This window comes from Aedes albopictus, chromosome 2 (genome assembly GCF_035046485.1).
Source record: "Aedes albopictus strain Foshan chromosome 2, AalbF5, whole genome shotgun sequence".
Taxonomy (NCBI): Eukaryota; Metazoa; Arthropoda; class Insecta; order Diptera; family Culicidae; genus Aedes; species Aedes albopictus.
Genome location: NC_085137.1, coordinates 344,894,863 through 344,906,505, shown reverse-complemented (window position 1 = coordinate 344,906,505; position 11,643 = coordinate 344,894,863). Strand labels below are relative to the sequence as shown.

The window sequence follows — 11,643 nt, the reverse complement described above, 5'->3', positions numbered from 1 at the left end:
GGGCTCACTGGTGACCGCCGACAACGACACCAGCAGAGAAATCCAGAGGCTCATTGTGGCAGGAAATCGTGCTTACTTTGGACTCCGCAGAACTCTACGATCGAATTAAGTTCGCCCGAATTTCTTTCGACGGTGATGAAATCGTGGCGGTTGAAGAATTCGTATACTTGGGCTCACTGGTGACCGCTGACAACGACACCAGCAGAGAAATTCAGAGGCGCATTGTGGCAGGAAATCGAGCTAACTTTGGACTCCGTAGAACTCTACGATCGAATAAAGTTCGCCGTAACACGAAGTTGACTATCTACAAAACGCTGATTAGACCGGTCGTTCTCTACGGGCACGAAACATGGACCCTACGTGCAGAGGACCGACGCGCCCTTGGAGTTTTCGAATGGAAGGTGTTGCGTACCATCTACGGCGGAGTGCAGATGGAAGACGGGACTTTGCGAAGGCGAATGAACCACGAGCTGCATCAGCTGCTTAGAGAACCAACCATCGTCCATACCGCGAAAATCGGGAGGCTACGATGGGCGGGTCACGTCATCAGGATGTCAGATAGCAACCCGACTTAAATGGTTCTCGATAGTCATCCGACCGGTACAAGAAGACGTGGAGTGCAGCGAGCTAGGTGGGTCGACCAAGTGGAGGACGATCTGCAGACCCTACGTAGAGTGCGGAACTGAAGACAAACAGCCATGGATCGAAGGGAATGGAGGAGGCTACTATGTACAGCAGAGGCCACCCGGCCTTAGCCTGATCGGTAAGTATATTCCCAAATCCTAGCGGGATATTACTGTAAAGTTTATTCCGAAAGTGGGTCGTGCGTCGTATGAAGAAGCAAAGAGTTTCAGACCTATCAGTTTGACCTCTTTTCTTCTGAAATGCTTAGAACCCATTGTCGATCATCACATCCATGACGTTCATCTGGCCGATGTGCCTCTTCATGTGAACCAACATGCTTAACAATCTGGAAAGTCTACTGTGACACTTTTACACAAAGTTGTTTACGATATCGAGAAGGCATTCGCTCAAAAGTAATCCTGCTGGGTGTTTTCTTAGATATCGAGGGTGCCTTTGACAAAGTGCCTTTCGATGCCATATTGGAAACCGCACGGGGTCATGGTATATTTCCGATGATATCCAATTGGATTCACCAAATGCTCAAAAACCGACATCTCTTCTCGACATTGCGTCAAGCGGCGATTAGGAAATCGAATGTTTGTGGAAGCCCCCAAGGGGGAGTCTTATCACCATTTTTTTTCTTTGCTGGTGTCTTTCGACTCGGCTTTATCATTGCTTTTGTGGAATCTCGTAGCAGATACGCTATTGAGGCAACTCAATAATAGCGGTTTTCCTACTTATGGTTTTGCCGACGACCGCCTAACATGGGTAGTCGGTATGTGAATCAGCACCCTTTTCGACCTGATGCAGGTAGTTGAGGGTTGGTGTCGCCAACATGGCCTTTTGGTAAATCCATGTTTTACTCGGATTGTTCTTTTCACGGAAAAGCGAAACCGAAATGGTGTTCGACCTTTACGTCTCTTTGATTCTGGAATCAATGTGACTGAACAGGTAAAGTACGTTGGAGTCATGCTTAATTCCAAGCTTTGCTAGACATCTCATATTGAGTTCAGAATCCAGAAAGCTTGTATGGCCTTCAGGCAAAGCCGGCGTTCCTTTGGTACAACTTAGGATCTAAAACCCAAGTATATCAAATGGATTTACACAACTGTTGTTCGACCAATATTGTCCTATGGATGTCTTGTGTGGTGGCAGAAAGGCGAAGTCAGAACGATCCAATCAAAATTGGGCTATCTCCAAAGGATGTGCTTAATGGCGATGTCTGGAGCGTTCTCTTCAACTCCCACGGCAGCGCTCGAAGTTCTCTTTGACGTTGCCCCACTACACATTCATCTCAAACAAGGAGCAATCATTGCAATTACTTTGACATACATGTGCACAACAGACAATGTGTTAGATGTTCATCTAATCCCATCCGAAGGGGGTTTGGATTGTGAAAAGAAGATAACCATGTGCGATTGTGGAATCGAGTTCAGTTCTAGGCCTGCTGGCGACGGAGATAGTCGAGTGACTCCGTAGCTTGAAGGAATAGAAGCGCCCGTCTAGCGAATTGGGAGTCGTGAGTTCGAGTCTCACCGGAGTACGTGGATTTCTTTTCATAATTTCAAATCTCAATTTGTTCATCGAGCACGTGTTCTGTTGTGCACATGGATGTCAAAGCATTTTCAACAGTGTAATTTCCCACATGGCTTGGTCAGCCAAAGCAAAATCAAGAAATTGGCATTTGTAAGGTGCTACGGTCACCCTTACCGTATTCGGTCGGCCGAGGACCGACCCGTCGAGAGTCCGACTGCACACTAATTGCCATACCAATAAGTGATTGGGAGGCAGTGCCCGAAGCTCTCGACAATTAAAAATAACTTCCTCTCTCGCTTTGACATACATGTGCACAACAGACAATGTGTTAGATGTTCATCTAATCCCATCCGAAGGGGGTTTGGATTGTGAAAAGAAGATAACCATGTGCGATTGTGGAATCGAGTTCAGTTCTAGGCCTGCTGGCGACGGAGATAGTCGAGTGACTCCGTAGCTTGAAGGAATAGAAGCGCCCGTCTAGCGAATTGGGAGTCGTGAGTTCGAGTCTCACCCCGGAGTACGTGGATTTCTTTTCATAATTTCAAATCTCAATTTGTTCATCGAGCACGTGTTCTGTTGTGCACATGGATGTCAAAGCATTTTCAACAGTGTAATTTCCCACATGGCTTGGTCAGCCAAAGCAAAATCAAGAAATTGGCATTTGTAAGGTGCTACGGTCACCCTTACCGTATTCGGTCGGCCGAGGACCGACCCGTCGAGAGTCCGACTGCACACTAATTGCCATACCAATAAGTGATTGGGAGGCAGTGCCCGAAGCTCTCGACAATTAAAAATAACTTCCTCTCTCGCTTTGACATACATGTGCACAACAGACAATGTGTTAGATGTTCATCTAATCCCATCCGAAGGGGGTTTGGATTGTGAAAAGAAGATAACCATGTGCGATTGTGGAATCGAGTTCAGTTCTAGGCCTGCTGGCGACGGAGATAGTCGAGTGACTCCGTAGCTTGAAGGAATAGAAGCGCCCGTCTAGCGAATTGGGAGTCGTGAGTTCGAGTCTCACCGGAGTACGTGGATTTCTTTTCATAATTTCAAATCTCAATTTGTTCATCGAGCACGTGTTCTGTTGTGCACATGGATGTCAAAGCATTTTCAACAGTGTAATTTCCCACATGGCTTGGTCAGCCAAAGCAAAATCAAGAAATTGGCATTTGTAAGGTGCTACGGTCACCCTTACCGTATTCGGTCGGCCGAGGACCGACCCGTCGAGAGTCCGACTGCACACTAATTGCCATACCAATAAGTGATTGGGAGGCAGTGCCCGAAGCTCTCGACAATTAAAAATAACTTCCTCTCTCGCTTTGACATACATGTGCACAACAGACAATGTGTTAGATGTTCATCTAATCCCATCCGAAGGGGGTTTGGATTGTGAAAAGAAGATAACCATGTGCGATTGTGGAATCGAGTTCAGTTCTAGGCCTGCTGGCGACGGAGATAGTCGAGTGACTCCGTAGCTTGAAGGAATAGAAGCGCCCGTCTAGCGAATTGGGAGTCGTGAGTTCGAGTCTCACCGGAGTACGTGGATTTCTTTTCATAATTTCAAATCTCAATTTGTTCATCGAGCACGTGTTCTGTTGTGCACATGGATGTCAAAGCATTTTCAACAGTGTAATTTCCCACATGGCTTGGTCAGCCAAAGCAAAATCAAGAAATTGGCATTTGTAAGGTGCTACGGTCACCCTTACCGTATTCGGTCGGCCGAGGACCGACCCGTCGAGAGTCCGACTGCACACTAATTGCCATACCAATAAGTGATTGGGAGGCAGTGCCCGAAGCTCTCGACAATTAAAAATAACTTCCTCTCTCGCTTTGACATACATGTGCACAACAGACAATGTGTTAGATGTTCATCTAATCCCATCCGAAGGGGGTTTGGATTGTGAAAAGAAGATAACCATGTGCGATTGTGGAATCGAGTTCAGTTCTAGGCCTGCTGGCGACGGAGATAGTCGAGTGACTCCGTAGCTTGAAGGAATAGAAGCGCCCGTCTAGCGAATTGGGAGTCGTGAGTTCGAGTCTCACCGGAGTACGTGGATTTCTTTTCATAATTTCAAATCTCAATTTGTTCATCGAGCACGTGTTCTGTTGTGCACATGGATGTCAAAGCATTTTCAACAGTGTAATTTCCCACATGGCTTGGTCAGCCAAAGCAAAATCAAGAAATTGGCATTTGTAAGGTGCTACGGTCACCCTTACCGTATTCGGTCGGCCGAGGACCGACCCGTCGAGAGTCCGACTGCACACTAATTGCCATACCAATAAGTGATTGGGAGGCAGTGCCCGAAGCTCTCGACAATTAAAAATAACTTCCTCTCTCGCTTTGACATACATGTGCACAACAGACAATGTGTTAGATGTTCATCTAATCCCATCCGAAGGGGGTTTGGATTGTGAAAAGAAGATAACCATGTGCGATTGTGGAATCGAGTTCAGTTCTAGGCCTGCTGGCGACGGAGATAGTCGAGTGACTCCGTAGCTTGAAGGAATAGAAGCGCCCGTCTAGCGAATTGGGAGTCGTGAGTTCGAGTCTCACCGGAGTACGTGGATTTCTTTTCATAATTTCAAATCTCAATTTGTTCATCGAGCACGTGTTCTGTTGTGCACATGGATGTCAAAGCATTTTCAACAGTGTAATTTCCCACATGGCTTGGTCAGCCAAAGCAAAATCAAGAAATTGGCATTGCAATTACCGCCTATGGGTACTCGGTCTACTAGAGGAAACTCCTGTGAACTGTAGTTCAACACTCACCTCGTTGTTTCCACTTTTAATGAATTGGGACAAAGCTGTCCTTGCTCCAAGTGATCATACAATTGCTTGTAATTTTCCACATCTGGATATCTGTAGAGAAGTTTTTCAGACGGCATCGTATGTTACACTGATGGCTCGTTTCTCGAAGGTCGAGCAGGTGCTGGTGTTTATACTCGTGAGCTAAGGCTGTATCAGTCTTACTCACTTGGTAGACACTGCACCGTTTTTCAGGCCGAAATCTTTGCTCTTATGTGCGGAGTGCAATCAGCACTTCAGCAGCACGTAATGGACAAAGTAATCTACTTCTGAAGATAGTTATCGCTTGTCGAACTCAAATCGAGGAGCTGAATTCAGCAAATGCTGTTCACCTTGTATGGGTACCTGGCCATTCTTCCATCGCTGGAAATGAATTGGCTGATGAGTTAGCTCGCACTGGAGCATCACATGACTTCATTGGCCCTGAGCCAGCTATTCTGGTATCCAAGTGTTGGGTAAAGCTTAGGGTAAAGCTTCAAATTGACACCTGGGCTGCCACTCAGTACAACCAATACTGGAATAGTTTGGAGTCATGCCGTCAAACAAAATTGTATTGTACTGAGTCATCTCTTGGGGTGGTGAAGTATCTAACAAATCTGTCAAAGCAGAATTGCAGCATGCTGGTCAAAGCATTGACTGGCCACTGCCGACTCAGTTATCACATGGCGAATATTCAGCAAGCTGATTCATGTGTATGTGATAGTTGTAAATCCGATTATGGAACTTCGTATTATTCGATATGCCACTGTCCAGTTTTTGCAGGACTGCGTTTCCGAGTACTCGGTAGGCACTTATTAAGTGAAACTGACTTCAGAAACCTGAATCTTCAGGACGTTCTGTTGTTCTTCCCGCTGTGGTAAAGAGCTATATGCTCTCTTTACGCATTATGCGTTATCACAGTGCTCTTTTCAGGGTGCTGTTTGAGCCCATTGTGGTACGCTTATGCTTGTATGACGATCCTATTCCCTTACTTTCCCTTTCCCCATCCTATCACTTACCACTTAGTAATTTCCCTCTCCCTCGGGTAAATGATGAATAGGATCGTGTTTATGGCGATGGCACAAATTTCCCAAATGAAGGAGACCGTGCCTCTGGAGCCGGCCTATCGATACCTGATATCTGTCTTTTGAAACTCCTACGTTATGCGTATCGTAGAAGTCTGTGTATTGCGTACGAATCCTACATAGATATCTATTTGAAATCGTATCATATCGAGTGAGATATGAACTTCGCTTTCAAAGATTTGAGATAATAACTATGTGGTTAACAACAGTTTGATAGCGAGGATCGATAAAATCATATCATATCAATGAATGTTGGCTAGTCACAACCGCAGCTTATCGGCACAAACCCTTCGTTATTTTATCACCCTTGCGGTGAGATTATAATTCACGCAGTTGCAAACACGTGAGAGAGCGCACATATAACTGTGGATATATCAAATTACAACGATTAGTTCGCGAGTGGCATTAAATCGAGTCGGACGTGTTGTAGAAAAATGACAGCAAGAATTTTAATCGTGGGTGCTGGCGCATCTGGATTAGCAGCTGCTGCGCGATTGTACGAGCATGGGCTAACCAATTTGCTGATTCTGGAAGCAACCGATCGAATTGGGGGCCGTGTCCACACCGTCCCATTTGGCGAAAATGTTATCGATTTGGGAGCCCAGTGGTGCCATGGGGAAAAGAACAATGCTGTCTATGAACTTGCCGGCCCGCTGGGACTGTTGGAATCGTCAGTCGTGGCCAGCGGAAATGTGCTGATAAAAAATAGCGGTGAAATCGTCCCGCAAGAAGTGACTGATCGGTTGATGGCTGTTGCCAATGAAGTCATGGAAGCTGATGAGATGGCCTCGTACAACGGAACGTTGGGAGATTTCTTTACTAGCAAGTTTATGAAACTGATGGAAGATGAAAAGATGAAAGATATTGATCGTGAGTTGGTGCAACAGTTTCTGAGGTTTTACCAAAGCTATCAAGAAGGATACATTGCTACGGATTCGTGGTATAACCTTGTTGCTTCAAGTTTGGAAGATTACGACGATAGTCGTAAATCCGACGATAGATACAAATCCGTTTTACAGCTGTTGATGGTAAGCATATACTTTTTTATATAGCTTTTGTTCACTGTAAAGTTTTGGTTCTTCATAAACTCTCGGAACGCGTGCCATTTTGAATCAAAATAACCACCTTGCTCGTATACGACGACTTAATAATGTTTGACCACTCGATATCAGTTCTAATAAAGGGTGACTATGGATATTATCGACAGATTTGTTCCCTTCGTCATGAGGGGTTTTGTCAGCCAAATTGCCTGAAACTTGACCAATTTTGAGTTCAACAGGTTTTCCATGACGAAGATTATTTCGCATTAGAGAAGTTTATTAAATAGGCAAAGTTTCTTGCAAGATATTAGCTGTAAATGTGTGCCGTGTATGTGGCTGTCAATTTGTCATTAGTAGAAACAACTAATTCCGGCGGTTGCTTCAACCCAATATAATGAATTAAAAACAATCAAATTTAGATTCAAAACTACTATTTCTCAAGATTGAGAAACAACAAACATGTTTGTTGTTTCAAACTGAACTATTTTTTATTCGTGTGGATTTCTACGTTATGATCCTTGGCCTCCTTTCGTGTAACCGCTGGATACTTGAGCTGTCCATTAGAGGAAGGTCACTGATGAGGAGCGCGGGGATTGCAAAATTCCTTTAGCGTAGGTAAGGCCCCATGTACGGACGGAATTCCCGAAGCCAGTTGGGCGGGTATTGTCGATACGCGTCTGCGTCTGGGGAACAAGATACTCTATCAAATTTTATGCCGCTGTCTATCACCGATTGCAAGAGAGTTCGTGGGGCAATATCAGGCAGGATTCATGGGTGAACGTGCTACAACGGACCAGATGTTCGCCATGTGTTGCAGAAATGCCGCGAATACAACGTGCCAACACATCACTTGTTCATAGATTTCAAATCGGCGTATGATACAATCGATCGAGACCAGCTATGGCAGATTATGCACGAATACGGATTCCCGGATGATACGATTGATCAAGGCGACGACGGATCGAGTGATGCGCGTAGTTCGAGTATCAGAGACATTCTCGAGTCCCTTCGAATCTCACAGAGGGTTACGGCAAGGTGATGGTCTTTCGTGTTTGCTATTCAACATTGCTTTAGATGGTGTAATGAGGAGAGCGGGGATAAACACGAGTGGAACGGTTTTCACGAAGTCCGTTCAGCTACTTGGTTTCGCTGATGGTATTGATATTGTTCGTGCAGTTGAAAATCGGAATTTTTGACACGCGAAAATCGATTTTTCTCCTAAACCGTGTGTCGGACGTACGTCGGGCACAGTGCGCTGGATAGAGGACCAAGGCCGCTGTCCAGCGCACTACGTCCGACGTTAGGTTTCACGTATGGAAACTTCGGGTTTCAACCGCGACGACAATATAAGGGATGAGCGCTTGCACGCTGACGTCATCACTGTCTCCTTCTCTTTCTTTCCTTCGGCGTCGGTCCATAAAGCCGTCCTTGCCCTCAAAAAAAAATTGAGGGCAATGTTTACAAATCGTATGAGAATTTGACGAGGTTATGTTTTTGATGCAAGCCTCTATATAAGAGATCGCAAATTTGAAACGATGGCGGAAACATACATCCGACTAAAGAATGAAGCCAGGCGAATCGGATTAGTCATTAATGTGTCGAGAAGACAAAGTACATGATGATGGCAAAGGGCTCCAGGGAAGAACCACCGCGCTCACCTTCCCGAATTTCTATCGACGGTGATGAAATCAAGGCTGTTGGTTCTGATCCGAATTACCTTCGATTTTTGGGTTTCAGCACACCAACGTCCAACACCGAGTGCTGTTGTTGTGTAACGGCTGTTTTTTTTTCCCGACGAGCGTCGACAGCTTCCAGTAGATTTACCGAGTATGGCTAGCGTAACCGCTGGAGCTGTTTTTATGATTCTTCGTAACACTATTTCGACGTCTTTATTAAAAATCCATTGGTTTTATCGAAACAACCTTGCTACACTAAACATTTATTCACAATCAATACAATGAAAAACTACGACATCAACTTAACTATTACATATATTACGAATTAACAATTGTGAAGCGTTCTGTTGTAACCGTGATAACCGCCCGAAGACCCGTTCGACACTAATAGCCTTAAACTAATCCACATTTCTCTAGGGTTCCATATGTACAAAAAGACGAGTATCACTCAAGCTCTCCCTGGCTCGCGAGTACCTCTCTCCCTACCTACACTTCTTTACATAGCCTTGCGATAGAGATCAAGTCTCGAACTTGGTCTCGAACTACCTGCGATCAATAGCCTATATAGAACCAGACCAGGCGATTGCTGTTGGTCGGCAGTTCAGCAAAACAATAGTCCAGACGTAAACAATCCACCTACTGGCGTTGCAGACTACGATGTAATGATAATCGGTTGTTGAGGGTAAGCCTGGGTTGTAGTCTACTGGAGATATCTTGCCAACAAAGGCGGTTGAAGAACTCGTGTAATTGGGCTCACTGGTGACCGCCGACGACACCAGCAGAGAAATTCAGAGGCGCATTTTGGCAGGAATAAGCGCTTATTTTGGACTCCGCAGAACCCTACGATCGAACAAAGTTCTCCGTCACACGAAGTAAACTATCTACAAAACGCTGATTAAACCGCTAGTCCTCTATGGGCACGAAGCATGGACTCTGGGAATGCTAGGTGGGTCGATCAAGCGGAGGACCCTTCACAGAGTGCGGAACTGGGAACACACTGCCATGGACCGAGTAGAATGGAGACGACTACTATGTACAGTAGAGGTCACTCAGGCCTTAGACTGACCTGTAATGTGAGTGCTGCGTCTGGGGATATCTGGACACCTGTAAAAGATTATCGGAAGTCTCTTCCAAAATCGAGAACTAGTTTACGACACAGAGGTACGACACGCACGGTTTCATCCTGGATCTGGTGTTAAGGAATGTCATGTACAACGAGGTGTTGATGTTAAAGTTTCAGGTGGCAATCGTCGGCTTCGTTGTTTATCTGAGAATCCGTAATTCGTGCATAATCTGTCGAAACTTTCACATTTAGAAATGGTTCAAATTAAGATTACCATATCATTTCAGAAAAAGCACCCTGCCCAAACCGGAGAACCCATCCCAGTCGAGGAGAAAATTCTGTTCAACAAAACAGTATCGAACATCAATTGGGCGAATGTACCTGACCGTCCGATAACCGTTCATTGCACTGACGGAACTAGCTACGATGCCAACCATGTTATCACGACCACGTCCATAGGAGTCCTGAAGGCGAACTATACCACATTGTTCACTCCGGAGCTTCCATCCATCAAACAGAACGCCATCAGGGGAATCTACTTCGGTACGGTCAACAAAATAATCATGGAATTCGAGAAACCATTCTGGAGTACCATGGGAAACACCTTCGGCTTGATTTGGGATGCAGAAGACCTGGAAAAACTACGGAAATCCCAATACGCATGGACAGAGGGAGCTTCCGCATTTTTTAAAATTGATCGTCAACCCAATTTGCTGGCCGCATGGATGATCGGGAAGCAGGGCCGCCAGGCGGAACTTCTGGACGATCGCGACGTTGTCGCCGGTATGATGTTTTTGTTGAATATTTTTTTCAAAAACGAGCAGATTGAGGAACCGGTCAAGATTGTCAGGTCAGTCAGATGCGCATCGTAGAATCATTTCTGTAAATAATAATTTTACACATTTTTTTATTTCTAATAGGTCCAAATGGTCTACAGATCGTAACTTTCGGGGGTCGTATTCCAGTTACTCTTTGGCTACGGAGCAGCTGAAAACCAGTTGTAACGATTTGGCCGTACCCATAACTGACTGCCTTGGGACTCCGGTGCTGCTGTTTGCCGGTGAAGCCACCAACCATGGACAGTATGGTACCGTCCACGGAGCAATCGGAAGTGGAAGGCGTGAAGCTGATCGTTTGATAAAGCTGTTAACAGAATAAATTATTGAGAATGTTGATGATTTTTTACAGATTATGAAAATTTAATGCCCATGAAGCATAATAAAAATCCTTGAAAATAAAATATATTCTGCAAACCTTTGAAATTGTTAAAAAAATATTCAATTCAGATGTGGTCCACTAGTCAACGAAGAATGCCGGGAGCGGGACATTTGGCATGAGGTCACTTGGCAGAATTGACATTTGGCATAATTAAAATGCACCCTTCCTTATTATGCCAATCGGCCTTATGCCAAATGACACAATCCCAAGAATGTCTATTCCGGGGCTCCATGATAATTTCCATCTATATAAAGTCAAAATTCTCAAATAGGGTATTGATTAGCGTGGTTCAAAAAATCGTTTTTGTTCCACACCACTTGTTCGATTCGTGACCAGATTCTATGCCTTCTCCCAAAATTTGAGCTCATTTGGTTGTAAATTGAGACTGCACAAGCCCTTCAAAATTTGTATGGGAATTACTATGGGAAAACGATGTTTTTCATTCATTCAACCATAGCATTTCCCCAAGTGCCCCAAAGAGTTAGTTGACCCTTGGTACTCCTAGGCTACTCTATCAGCTACAACTTTGCCGAAGACCGCATTGAAATTGGACGCCTCGTTAATTAGTTATTGATTTATATCCAACTGGACAAACTTTAACAGTAATCCTCCA

The 11,643-nt window shown here is 44.9% G+C and overlaps 1 protein-coding gene across 1 annotated transcript; it reads left to right on the top strand.

The window, feature by feature from the left end:
• Nucleotides 1-6,393: 6,393 nt before the first annotated feature.
• On the top strand, nt 6,394-11,056 carry LOC109430951 (spermine oxidase). The gene is made up of 3 exons (XM_019707067.3): nt 6,394-7,061; nt 10,100-10,662; nt 10,733-11,056. Exons 1-3 carry the CDS (start codon nt 6,468-6,470, stop codon nt 10,968-10,970), a joined length of 1,395 nt encoding a protein of 464 aa, XP_019562612.3. The 5' UTR covers nt 6,394-6,467; the 3' UTR covers nt 10,971-11,056.
• The last annotated feature ends 587 nt before the right edge of the window (nt 11,057-11,643 follow it).

Coding starts and splice junctions, on each gene's coding strand:
- LOC109430951 (XM_019707067.3), top strand. CDS start 6,468: ATGACAGCAAGAATTTTAATCGTGGGTGCTGGCGCATCTGGATTAGCA. Junction 7,062..10,099: donor CCGTTTTACAGCTGTTGATG/GTAAGCATATAC, acceptor ATATCATTTCAG/AAAAAGCACCCTGCCCAAAC. Junction 10,663..10,732: donor GAACCGGTCAAGATTGTCAG/GTCAGTCAGATG, acceptor TATTTCTAATAG/GTCCAAATGGTCTACAGATC.